The sequence below is a fragment of the Molossus molossus genome, unplaced genomic scaffold, assembly GCF_014108415.1.
Source record: "Molossus molossus isolate mMolMol1 unplaced genomic scaffold, mMolMol1.p scaffold_m16_p_7, whole genome shotgun sequence".
Classification (NCBI taxonomy): Eukaryota; Metazoa; Chordata; class Mammalia; order Chiroptera; family Molossidae; genus Molossus; species Molossus molossus.
In genome coordinates, this window is record NW_023425401.1 from 41,541,355 (window position 1) to 41,559,172 (window position 17,818).

At 36.0% G+C, this 17,818-nt stretch overlaps 1 protein-coding gene across 1 annotated transcript in view; it reads left to right on the forward strand.

The window, feature by feature from the left end:
- CROT (carnitine O-octanoyltransferase) overlaps positions 1 to 17,818 on the forward strand; it is a 44,295-nt gene that overhangs the window by 13,689 nt on the left and 12,788 nt on the right. The window contains exons 7-12 of the mRNA XM_036247441.1: positions 5,998 to 6,106; positions 11,186 to 11,279; positions 11,586 to 11,711; positions 12,980 to 13,081; positions 17,340 to 17,423; positions 17,509 to 17,616. Of these exons, the coding sequence (XP_036103334.1) occupies positions 5,998 to 6,106; positions 11,186 to 11,279; positions 11,586 to 11,711; positions 12,980 to 13,081; positions 17,340 to 17,423; positions 17,509 to 17,616 (623 nt within the window). The remainder of the gene's footprint in view (positions 1 to 5,997; positions 6,107 to 11,185; positions 11,280 to 11,585; positions 11,712 to 12,979; positions 13,082 to 17,339; positions 17,424 to 17,508; positions 17,617 to 17,818) is intronic.

Below are 17,818 nucleotides of genomic sequence, written 5' to 3' on the forward strand. Positions count from 1 at the left end.
GTTCAGATTGATTCATCAAAGTCTTTTTTACTTTCATTTTAATGGCAGTTTCTGCTTGGTCCTAACGTATTTCCAAATGGAAAATTCTGTTGCAGTAATTGCTAATTTTGTTACTTCAGGAATTTTTATTTTTTATAAATTTAATGACATAGTTTATAATTACTATGGAATATAATTATGAATGGATATTTTTCTTACAATTTTATTTAAAAGTAAAATTTCTATAGCTAACTTTGCTTGTAGTTGTGAGAGACAGTTTATTTTCTTATACAACTCAACTCCTCTTTGTAAACCTCTTTAGATGCTTGAGATAATGTCCTCAAGCCTACACACATTTACCTTGATGTTGCAAGTGATGTCTGGCATAATGCCTAAATATGAATGGAAGAAGTGTATAGGAGAAAATTGATATGAGAACAACAGTGGCAAAAAGAGATAATATGTATATCAGTTAAGAACTACTATCAGTAGACCTGGTTTTGAATTCAGTCTTTATCACCTAGTAGATGATAAGTCCTTAGATAACGTGACCTCTTTAAGTTATGGTAGGTAAAATGGGTATTCATTAATTTAACAATGTACCCATTGATGCAGTGGCTTAAGCAGTCATGGTGAGTATATTCTTGAACTTATGGCTGTGTGAAGAGATCTAGATAAGGATAAAGCTGAGGTAATAAGTAAACATGAAAAATATGAGAGAGTTGATGACAAATACAATACAGAGAATTCAAATAACGTGAGTGACCGGGTGGCTGTTTTAGACTAGGCAGTCAGGGATGATGGATCTGAATTATAAGATAATAAAATAATGTTATGTTTTGTTTGTGTTGGGGAGGTAATCCCCTGGGAATAATAAACTTGGCATGTTTGAAGGGCATTGTGGATGGAGCAGAGTAGGCAGTAGGGAGGGGCAAATTGGAAAGGTGACTAGATATAGAATTTTGTAAGCCAACTAAGATTTTTGGCCTTAATTTAAAATGTGTATATTTGTTGCAGGTTACACACAAAGGAGACATGGTATAAAAAAAGAAAAAATTAAATTAAATGTGAATAGATACTATTAGTAGGTTTTGAGAAAGAGTGATGTGATCAGGTTAATATTTTAAAGATCATTCTCCCTGCTATGTGAAGAAAAGATAGGATACAGACAAGTGTAGAAGCAGGGTCAGTTCGAAAGCTGCTTTACTAGTTCAAATGGGCCATAATAATGATTTATACTAGGGTGGTAGCATGGAGTGGTGAAAAGTTACTAGATTCTGGATATATCTTGAATTTAAGCTTAGCAAAATTCTTTATAGATTGTTTATGGGATGTAAGAAAAAGACAGGAATTAAAGATTACTTCAAGATGTTTGGCTTGTACAACTAATGGGGTAGATAGGTGTGCTGGTTCATGAGGTGGGAAAAACTGGGAGGAGATAATTAGGGGAGGGAAATCAAGAGTTTCCTTAGACTATGTTATGTTTAAGATGCCTTTTAGCCCTGGCCGGTTTGGCTCAGCGGTTAGAGTGTCGGCCTGCGGTCTCGAGAGACCCGGGTTCGATTCCCGCTGAGGGCACGTACCTCGGTTGCAGTTTGTCCCCGGCCCTGGTTGGTCATGCGGGTGGCAGCCACTCGATGTGTCCCTTTCACTTCGATGTTTCTCTTCCTCTCTCCCCCTCCCACTCTATCCATCCAAAAAATGGAAAAATGTTCTCAGGAGAGGATTAAAAAAAAAAGAAAAGGAAAAAAAAAAAAAAGATGCCTTTTAAACTTCTAAGTAGAAAGGTTAAGTAGGCAATTGGATACAAAGTTTGGAGTTCTGGGAAGAATTCAGGACTGCAGATAAAGATTTAGGGGTCATCATTAGCAGGCATAGAAATTGTTTTAAAGCCATAACAGTAGCTGAGATTACTTTTGGAATACACTACTGATTCTTATCACAGTCAAATCTAATATTTGGTTATAAGATGTAGAAGCCAGCAAAAGAGACGAAGGTAGGAAGAAAACAAGGGCAGTGGTTTCCCAGAAGCCAAGAGAAGGAAGTATTTTATATAACACTTTGAGAGGTCAAATAAGGGAAAAATGAAAAGTAATCATCGAGTTTGTCAATGTGATGTGGACAAAGTCTGCCCTTGACAAGAGCAGCCTTAGTGGAAGTTGGAGAAAGGAGCTCACATGGAGATGAAAACAAACAAGTGGTGACAACACCTAGAAATGATGCTTGTGAAGAAAGTTGTGATGTACAGTGGAAGATTTTTTTTTTAATATTTTTTAAAAGATGCATGATATTATATCATAGAAATGACACAAGGAGAGAAGGAAAGATAATCTTGCAGGGGAAGGGATAAGAAGCCAGAGTTTGAGAATATAAGAGCTGTGGAGGTCAAGAGCAGAAGGTGAAGGGGCTGGTCTTCGGTCTTCAAGAGCAGGTTGAGCGGGAATGCTGAAAGTGTGCATCTATATGCAGGCGGATTGGACAGTTTTGTCATAGGAAGATAAGGAGGTCCTGTGCATTTTTTGTGTTTTCCCTGGTGAAATAAGAACTGAGGTCATCACCTGGGGGTTGGGGGAAGATTTAAGGGAAAAGGAGGTTTGAAATAGTCACTTTGGAAACTGGGAAAAGCAAACATGCTATAAAAATGCAAAGTAGCTGAGCCCATTTGAAATGTGTGTTTATGAATTTAAAGTTAGACTAGATGATTTATTGTGGTTCTTTTCTTCAGCAACAATCAAGGGTAGGTACAGAGGAGAGAGGATGTGAAGGATTTAAGGGTTTTTACAAGGGGAGAATTATAATGCTGGATGCTGGAATCTATCCTGAATAAGGGAAAGTTGAAGAAATTGTGTGTCAGTGGGGGGGAGGGGGCAGCAAGCTGCTGTGGCTACGAGGCTAGTCTCAGTAAGGAGGTAGTAGTTAGAACTAGATTTTTTTTTAGTTATTACCTGAGAGACCATTAAGACTAATTCAGTCTTACCTGTCTTCCTATTCACCTCATTTTGCCCCAAAAGTTCAGACTTTCTATGTCATGTCTTGCCATAGGGATTCATGGGTTTGTGCATAGCCTAATTTGATCCAAATTCCCCACTACTGTGACCCACCCCCAAGCCCTTCGCTGTACTTTCTGGAGCTCACGGGGAGCAAAATTCATCACATCCTCAACCTTTTCTCAGAAAGTCTGTTTCCTTCTGAAAGGTACTGGTACTGAAACCTGGTTATCCTTTGAGCTTACTGCTTTCCATATAACCATCTCAAGTGAGGATTTTTTTTTGTTTTCTCTTATACTTTGGTACTAGAGGGTATGTAGGAGATCTTCATGTCCTCTCTATTTCCCATTGCACTTTTTTTTTTTCCCCCTTCTTATCATTTAAGCTCTTAAAAAATGCTCTCAGGTTATATCACTACTGTTTGTCATTGTTTTAGTGGCTTTCCTTTTGCTCATTCCCCTCCTTTGGTTGTTTTAGCACCAGTCTCATTGTCTTTCCTTTATTACTTAAGTCACATTCTTCATGACTCGAGCTTCCAGTTGTAGATGACTCGTGCCTTCTCCTTTTCTTGACTTTCTTCCTCTAAGAATCTGTGTCTTCACTCTATCTCAAGCAGCTACCCACTCCCATAGTCATGCTTTAAACCTTGCTATTATCAAGAACTCTATCACCTCTGATATCGTAATTATAAGCATCTCAGTGAGATACCCACCTTCTCTTCAAAACTTACTTCCTTTAGTAGTCCACCTCAGCTATTTCTTTGACCACTTTGTGACTTACAATTCAGTTGTCCTGCAGTTCTTCACAGTTTCATCCCATCCTCCTCCATCCCAAGACTTCACTTCTTTCTATGGTTCCTCACTGTAATCACTCCCTTGCATACACATTGAAATTTTTGCCCACCTACTTCCTCCCTACCACACCCCCTCCATAACACTGTTTAAATTTCAATCTTTTGTTTTACCTCTACATATGCTAGATACCTACCGTAGCAATGTACTTAGCCAGAGAAAACCACAAAACCTCACTTACTTCCCTCTCTCTCTCTCTCTCTCTCCTTTTTTGCTTAATTTTCTCAGTTAAACGTCAGCTGGACCCACATTAATTACCTTTCTGCCTTATTCTTTTGCCAGGTTCTTCTCACTCCCAGACTTATGCCTTTCTCCTTCCTTATTCTCAGCTTCTGAACTCTTTTTTTGTTCTCAACAAATGTAAAGCAATCTTTCCATTCCCAAATTTACCAGCCTATCTGGTAGGCAGAGTTACACTCCCCACACACACACAGGATGTCCACTTCTAGTCCTTGGAACCTGTTGAATGTGTTAGCTTACATGGTAAAGAAGAATTAAGGTTGCTAATAAATTGACCTTGAAATGGAGAGATTATCCTGGATTATTCAGTTGGGCCCAAAGTAATCACAAGAGGCCTTATACGTGTAAGAAAAAGGCAGAAGAGATAGCAGCAGGAGAAAGTCATGATTTCCCCTTGATGACTTTGAAGATGGAGGAAGGGAGCCATGAACCCAGGAATGTGGGCAGTCTCTAGAAGCTAGAAAAGTGAGGGAAACATTCTCCCTTAGAGTCTCCGGAAAGAACACAGACCTGCTGACATCTTCATTTTAGCTCAATAAGACACATTTCTGACATCTAGTCTCCAGACCTGTATGATAATAAGTTGTGTTGTTAGTGGGAATTTATTACAGCAGTCATAGAAAATTTCCTTATTTAAGTATTTTCCCATCCTACAACCCTTTGCAATACACTATTGCGCAGTCATATATATGTTTCCTTCCCTTTTTACAAATGGACAAGCTATTCTGACTCCTTAGGACAACCCTTTTGTGTGGTATACTGCCCCCCCCCCCCCCCCTTGCCTAATCAAGGACCTTGCTCTGGATTATCCTTTCTCTCTGTGCTGCCTTATCAGTTTTCATGTCTTACTGGATTGTTCCAATCTATAATATCTTCTCAAAAGAGAAAAAATTGACCTCTTGTCTCCTTCAAGTGTCACACCCCAGTCAAAGCCACCATCACCTTCCCCTTAAATCATTTTCACCTGGACCACTATAGTTACTTCCTAACTGATCTTGCCGTCTGAAATGGGTTTGCGAGTAGTCATGAGGGACCAGGAAAACACATTCCTCATCGCCTATAACTTGAGGAAACAGGATGTAGGGAAATAAGTAGTCCTATCAGAAGATGGCCCTTCCTCATATTTAATGAATGGATTTCATGAAATGACGTGTGTAATATTTTTGGCACAGTTCTTGTACATAGTATCAACCACTGCATTTCCTTCCAGTGGCAGTACCTGTCTTTTTTAACTTTTCTTTCACTTTCCCCCCCTTTCTTAGAGGGAAGGAGCAGGGGTCATACAGGAGGACCCTTGCTAAAGGGACTAGTACTTGAAAAATAGGGCTGAATCAGAATAGTCTGAGGTGTACAGCAAACAGTTCTTGGGGTGTTAAGGTGTGCCAAAGGAAACACAGTCAGTTACCAGTGTAATCAGTGGCTTATTGGTATTATCAGAGCCTTCAATAAAACTACACACTGGGCAAAACTCTTTCTCTTGTTATACTGAAAACTATTTCATTGAGAAATCATAGCTAGATATTGTTGCAATTAAATGATCAAATGAGCATTCAACATTAATCCAAAAGGAAGCTTGTTAATTTAAATAATTCTCTTCCAGGATCCCTCCACTACCCTTTTCTGCACCCATTCCTATCCATACATAAAACTATAAAGTCCTGCAGTAGTTTGGGATTTATATGAATCTCAAGTTACTATAAATATTTGAAACTCCCATGGATTTCTAGATGTTTCACATGGACAAGTTTCGATAGTATGTATTTATATCATAATAACTGGAATTCCATCACCTCATTAAAATGTTTTGTTCATGTGATCTATTGAATACATGATAAGTAAAATATTGGAGGAATGTTTTTTTTCTATTGAATTTAAATATGCAACTTTACTCTTGGTTAACTTTGAGAGATTTGGTTTTGTGTTTTCTGTATTTTTTTCAGAGAGTGAAGGGTGTTCCCCAAGTCACATTGCAGTGCTGTGTCGAGGCCGAGTTTTTGTCTTTGATGCAATGCATGAAGGATGTTTGATCACTCCACCAGAGATTCTCAGGTTTTTAGACGACTTTCTTGAATCTTGTTAGGTCTTAAGCTTTTGCATGAATTAAAAAGTAAATATTTAGAATTGCCTATTTATAAGGTGACAGAAAAATAATTTTATATATGCTGAATTAAAACATTTTTTATATTAATTTATTTTTAACTTTACTAGGCATATATGAACATATTCTACTTGGAGAAAAGGAAAACATTACAGATACTATCAATCTCATTTGCTGCCCTAGAATTAATCATCGTTACTAGTCGGGTGTATTCTAGCCTTCCATATCTACTTATATGTACATACAGATTTAAAAATATATGTGTATTTCATGTATAGTATGTATTACATACATTCTAATAGATTGTACATATAGTAGTATATAGTATGTACTATAGTATTATTTTGTATGTTTGTATTTTTAAAGTGTGTTATGGAAAATTTAAAAATGTAGAGGGAATTATATAATGAAGCCCTTTCATGTACTCTTCCCCTGCTCCAACAGTAACCAGCTTCTAGCTTCAACAATGATAAATTCATTTCTTGTTTCAGCTCTACCTTCTTGTGACCCTCTCCCCATTCTCCCATGGATTATTTTAAAGAAAATCTCAAACATAATATCCTTTCACTATAAATATTTTAGTATGTATCTCTAAAATATAGAGACTCTTAAAAATCTACACATAAACTACTATTAACACACTGAATGAGTTGCTGCTTCTAAGAACTTAATTCTTTAACATCATTAATGTGTAATCAGTTGTTCAAATGTCATAGATTGTCTTATAAATGTTGAGCTATATCTATCTGTGTATATATATATATATTTTTTTTCTTTATTGATTTTTAGAGAGAGAGGAAGGAAGAGGGAGAGAGAGATGGAAACATCAAACATCGATGTAAGAGAACACCGATCAGCTGCCTCCTGCATGTCCCCTACTGGGGATCGAGCCCACAACCCGGGCGTGTGCTCTGACTGGGAATCAAACTGGGACCTCTTGGTGCATGGGATGACACTCAATCTACTGAGCCACTCCAGACAGGCTGTATCTGCATATATTTAAAATTATTTTTATTAAGTTATTTCAAAAGTATACAAAAGCACACACAAGTATACAGCTAAATACAGGTCAAGACAGAACATTTCCAGTATTCCAGAAATCCCCCTGGTTACACTTCCCAGTTACTATGCTTTTCTTCCTTCCCAAGGGTACTTGTTTAGGTTTCTTACAATGTGTTTTTTTTTAATCCTCATCTGAGGATATTTTTCCATTTATATTCAGATAGAGTGGTAGAGGTAGGTTGGGGGGAGAGAGAAACATCAACATGAGAGGGGACACATCGACTGGTTGCCTTCTGCATGACCCCAACCAGGGCCAGGGACAAACTGCAACCGAGGTATGTGCCCTTGACTGGAATCGTACCCGTGATTCTTTGGTCTGCAGGCCAGCGGTCTAACCACTCAACCGAACCGGCTAGGGCCTTACAGTTTTTATTATACAAAAAATTGCTGCCTGTGGAAATTATTGTATAAGTATTTTGATGCCTGCATTTCTGTCTCAGCACACCCAGGAGAGAACTTGCTGAGTATTAGGGTATGTGTACATTTTCTTAAGTAGCCAATACCAGTTTTCCAAAAATAATTATACTAATAAGCACTTCCACTAGTATATGAGTGTTATAGGAGTTCTTGATTCATTTTTGTTGGCTTTATGTGTTGAAAATCACAGAGTACATGTTTATCACTGCCCTTTTCTATTAAAGGTATGTCTAACCAACAAGTGTTCTTAATTTGAAGGTAGTCCAATTTATTAATCTCTTACCATATGGATTATACTTTTCGTGTCTTGGTTTTAAAAAAATTTCCCTTACCCAGTGTCAAGATATTTTCTTATATTGTGTTCTAGAGTTTTATTGTTTTGCCTTGCACATTTACATTAACAGTCTGCCTAGAATTGATTTTTGTTTGTGGCATGAGGAATGGGTAGTTTTACACATTTAAAAAAATAGTTTTATTTTAGACATTTCCTGCAGTTTGTTTTTTTGTCCATTATATGACAGTAATAGTGTCATATTCTTTTTAACTGTTGAATAGAATTATTTTTTTCTAGCTGTTGCATAAAATTCCATCAAATGGACATACTATAGTTTTTTGTTTAACCATAAACATATCCATCATTTCCAATAGTTTTCCACCCTCTTTAGTATTAAAAAAAATTTTTTGTGATAAGACCACTTAACATAAAAGCTACCCTATTAACAGATTTTAGATATCCAATACAGTATTGTTAACTCTAGGCACTGTGCTGTATAGTGCATTTCAGGACTCACTCATCTTGTATAACTAAAACTTTTATCCTTTGACTAATACCTCCCCAGTCTCCTACTTACCCCAGTCCCTTCTACTCTGCTTCTAGGTGTCTGAATATATCTTTTTTGGAAAATGTCTATTCAGTTGCCCATTTTAAAAATCAGATTATGTATTTGTTTTTTTGCTGTTGAATTGTAGGAGTTCCTTATATGATTTGGATATTAACCTCTTATCAGATATATGGTTTGCAAATATTATCTCAGTCTGTAGGTTGCCTTTTGTTGTTTAACTGTACAGAAGCTATTAGTTTGATATTAATCTCATTTATTTTTACTTTTGTTGTGTGTGCTTCTGTTGTCATATCCGAGAAATGCTTGCCAAGGTTGATGTCAGAAGCTTTTTCCTCCATTCTAGGAGTTTTATTGTTGGAGGTCTTACATTTAAACCTTCAATCCATTTTGTTTGTTTGTTTTGGGTTAATCCTTACCTGAGGATATTTTCTCATTGATTTTTAGATAGAATGGAAGGGAGGAGGAGGAGGAGGAGAGAGACAGAGAGACAGACGGTCATCAACGTGAGAGAGACACATCAGTTGGCTACCTCTTGCATGACCCTGACCAGGCCAGAGATCAAACCTGCAGCCCAGAGACATGCCCTTGACTGGGAATCAAACTTGAGACACCTCGGTCTGTGGGCTGACTCTCTAAGCGCTGAACCAAACTGGCCAGGGCCCTTTAACCCATTTTGAATTGATTTTTGTGTATGGTATAAGATAGAGGTCCAGTTTCATTCTTTTGAATGTGCAATCCAACTTTCCCAACACCGTTTATTTAAGAGACTATCCTTTTTCTATTGTGTATTCTTGGCACTGTTGGCAACCTCAGTTGACCATATCTACGTAGATTTATTTGGGTGCTCGCTATTCTGTTCCACTGGTGTGTCCAGTTTTATGCCAATACCATACTGTTTTGATTATTATAGTTTTGTAATAAACTTATTTTGAAATCAGGAAGTGTGATACCTCCAGCATTGTTGTTCTTGTTCAGAATTGCTTTGGCTAGTCATAGTTTTTTTGTTTTTGTTTTTGGGTTTTGTTTTTTTTTGTGTGTGTGTGGTTTCTTGTGATTTCTAGGATTTTTTTCCCTTCTATTTCTGTGAAAAATGGCATTGGGATTTTTATAGGGATTGCATTGAATCAGTAGATTGCTTTGGGCTTCTTTTTTTTTTAAATCTTTACCCAAGAATATTTTTTCATTGATTTTTTTTTTTTTTTATAGAGTGGGAAGGAAGGGGAGAGAGAAATACAGAGAGACAGAGAGAGAGAGACATTGATTGGTTGCTTCTTATATGACTCTGATCAGGGCTGAGAATTGAACCCAAGACTCTTTCGTCTGAGGACTGACGCTATAACCACTGAACCAAACAAGCCAGAGCTGGGCTTCTTAATGGTGAAGATTTAGGCGGTTGTTATCTGATCTATTATGATCAAACTTAACAAGTCATTTTGGGTTTAACACATTTTCCCTGGTGATTTCTCTGTGATAATGACTACCTTTTATGAGGTGGTCATTTTCCACTGAATATGAAAATGGTCATATCAGGGAGCAGGAGAAAGTTTCATAGTCAAAACTGGTGATATGAGGTGATAAAGGAAGAGCAGCAACCTATACCACATGGAAAAAAAGACTGAGGTAGATTTTATTACTTTAGCATTCAGAAGTCATACTAGTTACTGTGCTCACCACATAACTACCAAATATAGAAACTTCATTTGTAATTAAAGCAAAATCAGAGTTAGCAGACAGGTAAGCAGGGAGCGGCAAAGCCAGTGGCTCCCACTCAGATGTAGATTGTTAGAAGAAGCCCTCCTGTGCTCCCCAGGCCTCCATTAGTGTTCAAATAAAGAGGGAGGAATTTATTTCTTCTTCAGTATTATGGAAATAATTAAGGAACAGAGGAAAATGTGCAAATTAAATTTCATTTCTAGTTTTGAATGAAAAAGCCACAAATAAATGATAGCTACTAATGGTGCCTTTTGACCATTTATTAAGCTACATTAGCTCACTTTCTGAGAAACACTTGGAAGCTTTTAATTGAAGTAACTTCTTAGCATGTGCTGTGAGGAAGTAAGGCTGAAACTAAACCTCTGTGGATTTTTGACTGATAAAAATTTATTTCTTTATGGAGGAACCCTGTTATTTCCCTGCCATATGTTTAAAAATATATGAAACTCACCAGACTGGGAGTATAGAAAGCTATGAGGGAAGAAAATTTATTCTTAGCTAATAGAGTCTTTAAAATATAATGGTTTTAAGTAACAACACGTGACTACATGGTACTTAATGTTTATTGGGTTAAACACAAATATTGGGTATAGAGTCAGCCCTCTTTTAAATATATATAAATACACAGTTTTCAGTTAGATAAATGTGTATGATATTTGTGAGATTATTTACCAGACTATTACTCAAGTTCTCCGTTGTGGAAGGGGTACTTAGATCCCGGAAGTGCGTGTCCATTTTGAAAGTATAAATTATGTCAGTCAAACTTAATTTATTTACTTAAGTTATTGTCAAATAACACTTTGGTGTTAATTTGTCTTGTAATCATTTTTAAAAAATGATGTGGTATTGGAAAGAAATTCATTGCTGTTGAGATTATAATCCCTTTCTTTGGATAACATATCAAAACATTTAAACACTATGACCTATTAAAGACCAAAGTAGCCGGTGATCCTTCCTATGCTCTTTTTGAATCCTCTTTCTTTCATCTTCCATAAGGCAATTGACATACATCCACAAGAAGTGCCATAGTGAACCTGATGGACCTGGGATAGCAGCATTAACTAGCGAGGAGCGAACTCAATGGGCAAAGGTTATAATTTACACTTTTTTTTTTTTATTGTGCTGCAATTGACATATATCATATGGTTTTCAGGTGTATAACATAATGATTGGATATTTGTATATATTGTGGAATAATCACCACAATATCTAGTTAACGTTTCCACATAGTTACAGTTTTCTTTTCTTGTGATGAGAAACTTTAAGATCTATCCCCAGCAAGTTTCAAATATCCAATACATTGTTATTAATTATATACTTTCTTAATGAACCTTTTCCTTCCTAGATATAGTATATCTAATTTGTGACATTTAATCATTGTCTCCTTGCCCTTTAGGCACGAGAATATTTGATTAGTCTTAATCCAGAGAACTTGACTATGTTGGAAAAAATTCAGAGCAGTTTACTGGTATATTCCTTAGAGGATAGCAGTCCATATGCAACATCAGAAGATTTTTCACAGGTACTTAACTATCTTGTTCTGTTATTTCTTCCCACAAATTTTTCTGGAGGACTCTTGTATCTATTGAGCATGAGAAGATTTTTTTTGTTATAGGCAGGCTGTTAAAATGTTTTCTTAGCTATGATATATACATATACCAATTTGAAATTTATAATAAAGAATGTTTTGTTAATTCTTGCCACTTTGTTTGGGTCCATTTAGATAAAACTTGTATGTTATTTAAAGAAGTATGACTATTGTTTTCATATCACATAGTAACTATAAGTAATTAATTTTATCATTTGGTTTTATTGAACAAACTGAATATAGTTAGTTTAAGGGTAAATATGGCCTTACTTCTCCCTCCGCCCCCTGGGATAATAGTATTATTTCCTGGAAAATAATAAAAGGTAATAGTCATATTTTTAAAAGTCTCATAGTCTTTTAAAAACACTTAAATTATTTCATAATGCATTCATCAATATTAAATCATAGCAATAAAATAATATGGAATTGAAAATTTTATAGCTAGAAATCAACTTTTCCTCTTCTTTATTTTTATTTTATTTTTTTAGCAAAAGAATCTCCAAACTTCTTGAGGAAGAATATGTTTTAATGCAGTATTGTTCAAAATTTTTTACTGCGATCTACAGTTAGACATGCATTTAGATTGCAGCCCACTACACACACTTGTGTACACACATATATCACATGTATATGAGAAGTTTCACAGAACAGTAATTACTTTTACTGTCGGTGATGCACTAGAATATTTGTTTTATTTTATTCTTTCTTTTTGTAAAGAATGTTTACTGTGATGCACTAAATTGATTTCATGACTCACTCATGAGCCAAAACCTACCATTTGAGGAACAGGTATAGTGGAATCTGAATTCTGAAAATATTTTTCTTGTAACTAAATTCTAATGACTGAACTGATCAAGGCTTCTTAACACAATTCAAGTTGCAAAAACCTTGTCCTTTCAATTATATGCTCTCTAAACATTTATGAATATTGTACCAGCATTCTTTTTTATGGAAGATTTTCTTGAGATTTTTAAGAAACATCTAAAGTCAGGACCAGAATTACTATCTCTTGTTATAACTGTTACCATTTATTAAATTTGGTTTACCTGAAAGGGAAAAGTGAGGGGGGAAAAAAATACGTATATGTATATGTATATGTATATGTATATGTATATGTATATGTATACATACACACACATATGACAATACTTATACATCAATATTAAAATCCTTTTAATTTTGAAATATTAAATGTATTTTAGGCGATGAAAATGTGCCTCACTGGAGATCCAACAGTACGCTGGGGTGATAAATCTTTTAACTTGATTTCATTTTCTAATGGAGTATTTGGCTCTAATTGTGATGTAAGTAAATTACTGAAGTCATTTTTTCCTTTTAATCTTTTAGGTTGATTTGATGACAATAAGCTATAGTACTTATACTGTGATGTGGTAGTATGAATAAATACTTCTTTGGTTTTATGGCATTATAAAAAGTTTAGTTATGAATTCTCAGTGAAAGTAGAGTATAGGACAATTTATTTTCATCTGTAGTAAAGCTAATAGTTTGGTGGGTATTTGCAAAGTGGAATTTCATGTAGTATAAGCTTTTAAAAATTCACTGTTGAGAAGTACAACCTATTTTAAAAGATATTTATAGAACATTATATAAATATATTCTTTGCACAGACAAATATATATGGATATATTTCTAGATTTACTTAGTAATTTTCCTAAAATGACGTATGCTTTATGGAACATTATTTACACTATGGATATTAAAATGTTTAGTATTTAATACTATTTTTACCTTCTTTATAAAAAACAACAGCAAAAAATGTTTTTCTTGTTACTCTTCTATTCTCCCATGGTCTTCCTCATTAGCTCTACTTTGCCATTTTCTTTTTGGTGGCCTTCCTCTAAAAACATTTAGTAACTGTAATATACTACATTGATATGGGTTCAATGGTTGTATTAATCAGTATTTATTCAGTTTTAGGTGATAGAAACCTAAATCAAACTGGCATTTGCTTAAGACCATATCTGTTGACGTAGGGGGGCAGCTAAATTTGAGTAAGGGTGACTTCCAGTGTCCAGATGCTTTCATTAAAAATTACTCTTTACATTTTTTGGTACTACTTTTGTATGTTTGGCTTTATTTTAGGTAGACTACCCCATGTGATTGTTACATCCACAATAGCATGTCTTCACAGCTCTCTTCATAGATTAATGTTCCCTATGGAAATAGCCAGCTTTTCCCCCCAGTGGTTCCAGCAAAGGTCCTAAGAATAATGATCATTGGTTGTCATTGGTGAGTGTGAATCATATGCCTATTCCAGGGAATCAGGTACTCTGATTCACCTGGTCTGGGTTATATGCCAAATCTTGGAACCTAGGGGCAGAGTCACTCTTATTGAGACCACCTCAAAGATATGTGGTGGTTGCCTAAAGAAAAATAACATTGTTACCATATAAAAAGGTGGAATGGTTGATGAGCAGGTCATGAAACTAGATGTCTGTTATAGTAGTTCATCAGAGTAAAGGGTTGCCATGAGTCATTTTGAAGTTTTGCTGTCTTTGCTCTTCTTGGAGTCCAGTGTTGACAAAATATTTCTTGTTAATTGCTTCAGTTTTCTTCTCTTTAGCTCCTCGTTTGATTCTACTTCACCTCAGTCTGGTTTTATATCCTGACTAGTCCCTGGAAACTATCCTTTGTAAAGTAGCTAACTGCCGCCTGGCTTTTGCCCTCCATTTCTCTTTGATCTGTCTGCTGCAGTCAATCAACCTCTTCCTCATATGGCTCTTATTAGTTATCCCCTATCTGTCTGTTCTAAAACTGACCTTAATATTAGTCATACTTTTCCCCCTGTGCCTGTTGTCTTCCTTGGTCTAATACTTTTATTGGCCATTTTTTATATAGATGACTTATAGTTAGACTTTTCCAGTTTTTACCTATTCTCATTTTGAGAGTTTTGTTTCATTGTATATTAAATTGTTCAAACTGGATGTTACATTGTTACATGGGGCTGAGTTGCTGTCATCAAGAACTCATCATCTTGCTTTCCTTCATTCTGAAATCCCCCCAAAAACCTTGCACTACTTTGATTTTACTAATAGCACCAATATCCTGCTGTTTGCTCAAATTCAGAATGAAAATAACTTTAATGATTTTTTCTATCTCTGAATAAAGAATATTGGTCCCATTATGAGTGTACATCTCAACACAACTGAGATAATTTCCTGTATATGGACATGTTTTACATATATGCATTAACACCCATATATTTATAAAATCAATCTCATTATCTCTACATGATAATCTGCTTTTAAAATTCCACGTAGTTTCCCTTATAACCTAAGATGTTACAGAAAATACAAGTAAACTACGTAAACATCATTAGTAAAGTATATATCCTTAAAGTAAAGCTGTTCTTAATTCAAAACCCTGTTGCTGTTCTCTTCCATTGGTGCTTGAATATGTACTTTTGTGATTATGCTAATTTATCATATTTCCCTCTTGGGATTTAAAATCCTGGGGTCAGTGAGTTTGTTTTCTCTACATAGGCTTTGTTATGGGGCTTTGTGAAGGGCACATAAGAAGCACGTAATAAAAAATTAGTTGTTAATAATAGTGCCCGGCCAGTGTGGCTCACTTGTTGAGCATCAACCCATGCATCAAGAGGTCGCTGGTTCGATTCCCGGTCAGGACACATGCCCAGGTTGTGGGCCCGATCCCCAGTGGGGGACATGTAGGAGGTAGCCAGTTGATGTTCTCTCTCATCAATGTTTCTCTCTCTCTCTCTCCCCCTTCCTCTTTAAAAAATCAATAAAGGAGAAATATTTTTAAAATAATAATAGTAGTTACTAATTATTGCTGTGAGCCAGGTTCTGTAGTAAGCACTGTATAAGCATTATTAAAATCATTTTACACAGCAGCTGTATGAGAATAGGTAGTATTATCCTCACTAATAGATGAGACTGTTTACTTAAAGAATTAAGTAACTTTCTCACAATTGCACAGCTAGCAGATAGTGGGGTTTGGACTCAGAACCAAAGTCCACACTTTTTTTTTGCATTTATCTTTAGACAGAGTGGGAGGGAGAGAGGGAGGAAGAGAGAGAAACATAGACCTGAGAGAGACACATCTACTGATTGCCACCCGCATGACTCCAACCGGGACTGGGGATGAACCGCAACTGAGGTATGTGCCCTTAGCTGGAACTGAACCTGGGACTCTCTGGTCTGCAGGCTGATGCTCTAACCACTGAGAAAACCAGCCAGGGCCCAAAGTTCACATTATTAAACAGTATGTTACACATATTGCCTTCATATAAATGAAATAAAAATAGTCTAACTTACGTGAACAAATAAAGCATCAGGAAAGCATTAGAATATTTCATATTTTTCTAAATTATTGAAGTTGATTTCTAGCTTTCCATCAGGAGATGGATGGGTAGAATTATAAGATGAACAGATTTATATACATCAACCTTGCTCTTTCTAACTGGTTCTAGTAAGAGTTAGAGATTAATACTATTGCTTAAATGAAACAATGTATGTGATACCTGTGAAAATTCTTTGTGAAGCTATAAAGCACTACACAGTTGTGAGATGCGGTTAGGAAAGGGGTTTGTTAGTTACCTGTGAGTCTTTTTACATGTGCTGTTGCTGACAGGTGGGATCAGCTGCTCGGGCATCTTGTAATACCTCTTTCATGAGCCTTTTCTGATATTGTGGCTGCTACCTATGTGACAACAGGACACTGTGATACCGGGCAGCAGGGCTGTGTAGTGTTGAGGTGGTATTTTAGACACCTACTTCCTCCTTCTGAACCTGGGCCCAAGTGGGCTGGGTTTATATTTCAAGCCTACCTTCTTTCTCCCCAAGGCTAGCAGTGACACATTCAGTTCGTGACTGGTAACTGTTAAATGTAAAGTGGTAGCAGTAACACAGAAAAAAAAGCCATCTGATGTCATTGTCATCAGAGGAACATGAATAAGGCAAAAGGTTTGTTTTTCAAAATAAATGGTGCAAAAATTCACTAGCTGCAGTTCCTTTCTCTAAATATAGCTTTCAAACCTGCCCATCTTTCCTACATTCCATAAATATTGAGAATTATTTCTGCCACTTCTGAACACTCTTGTAGATATGTGTACAAAATTGTTACGCTTTTTAATGCTCATCTAGTGGGCTTATGTCCTTACCTAAAGTTCATACCCATCCTCTGTTTAGCCTTCAGAGAGTCTGCCTTCCCCGTTTGCTTTTGCACAGTGCTCTTACATTCCAGAACATCTTAGCATTGCATTGATACACCTGCCTTGACTTCCAGTACAAATAGCAACTATTTTCTCTAGATGGTTCATGTTCACCTCATACCCTCCCCATTACTTCAAGAACCCTAATTAGGTGCTTCCAACTTTAAATATTTGTTCTTTCTCAGAAAATAAAATATAGTAGTTACTATATTGTACAATATCCATACCTTGATCATTAGGAGGTAGGGGCATTTGAGAATTCTGCACTTGGTCATATGAATGGAAGAAAAGTGAAAATAAAATAAAAATATTGGGTCAAATTTCAACTTGGTATAAAGTATTTAAAATATTGTGTATTTTTGTTTTAGCATGCTCCTTATGATGCAATGGTTATGGTAAACCTCAACGCTTATGTTGATGAGAAGATTTTTGAGAATGAAGGAAGATGGAAGGTATGTTAAAACAAATACTTTATCCTTTTATCCTTTTTCTCCTCACTTTTTAATGAACATAATATTCTTAATTCTTAATTTTCAGGGTTCAGAAAAAGTACGGGATATACCACTTCCAGAGGAGCTTGTTTTCACTGTGGATGAGAAAATATTAAATGACGTCAACCAAGCTAAAGCCAAATATCTCAAGCAGGTAGATTTTTTACTTTCTCCTAGATAGTAATGCTTTCTCTCTCTTTTATTCATTCATTCATTCATTTTTTAATCCTCACCGGAGGATATTTTCTGTTTATCTTCAGATAGAGTGGGAGGAAGGTGAAGAGAGAGACAGAAACATTAACATGAGAGGGACACATTGACTGGTTGCCTCCCGAATGACTCTGACCAGGGCCAGG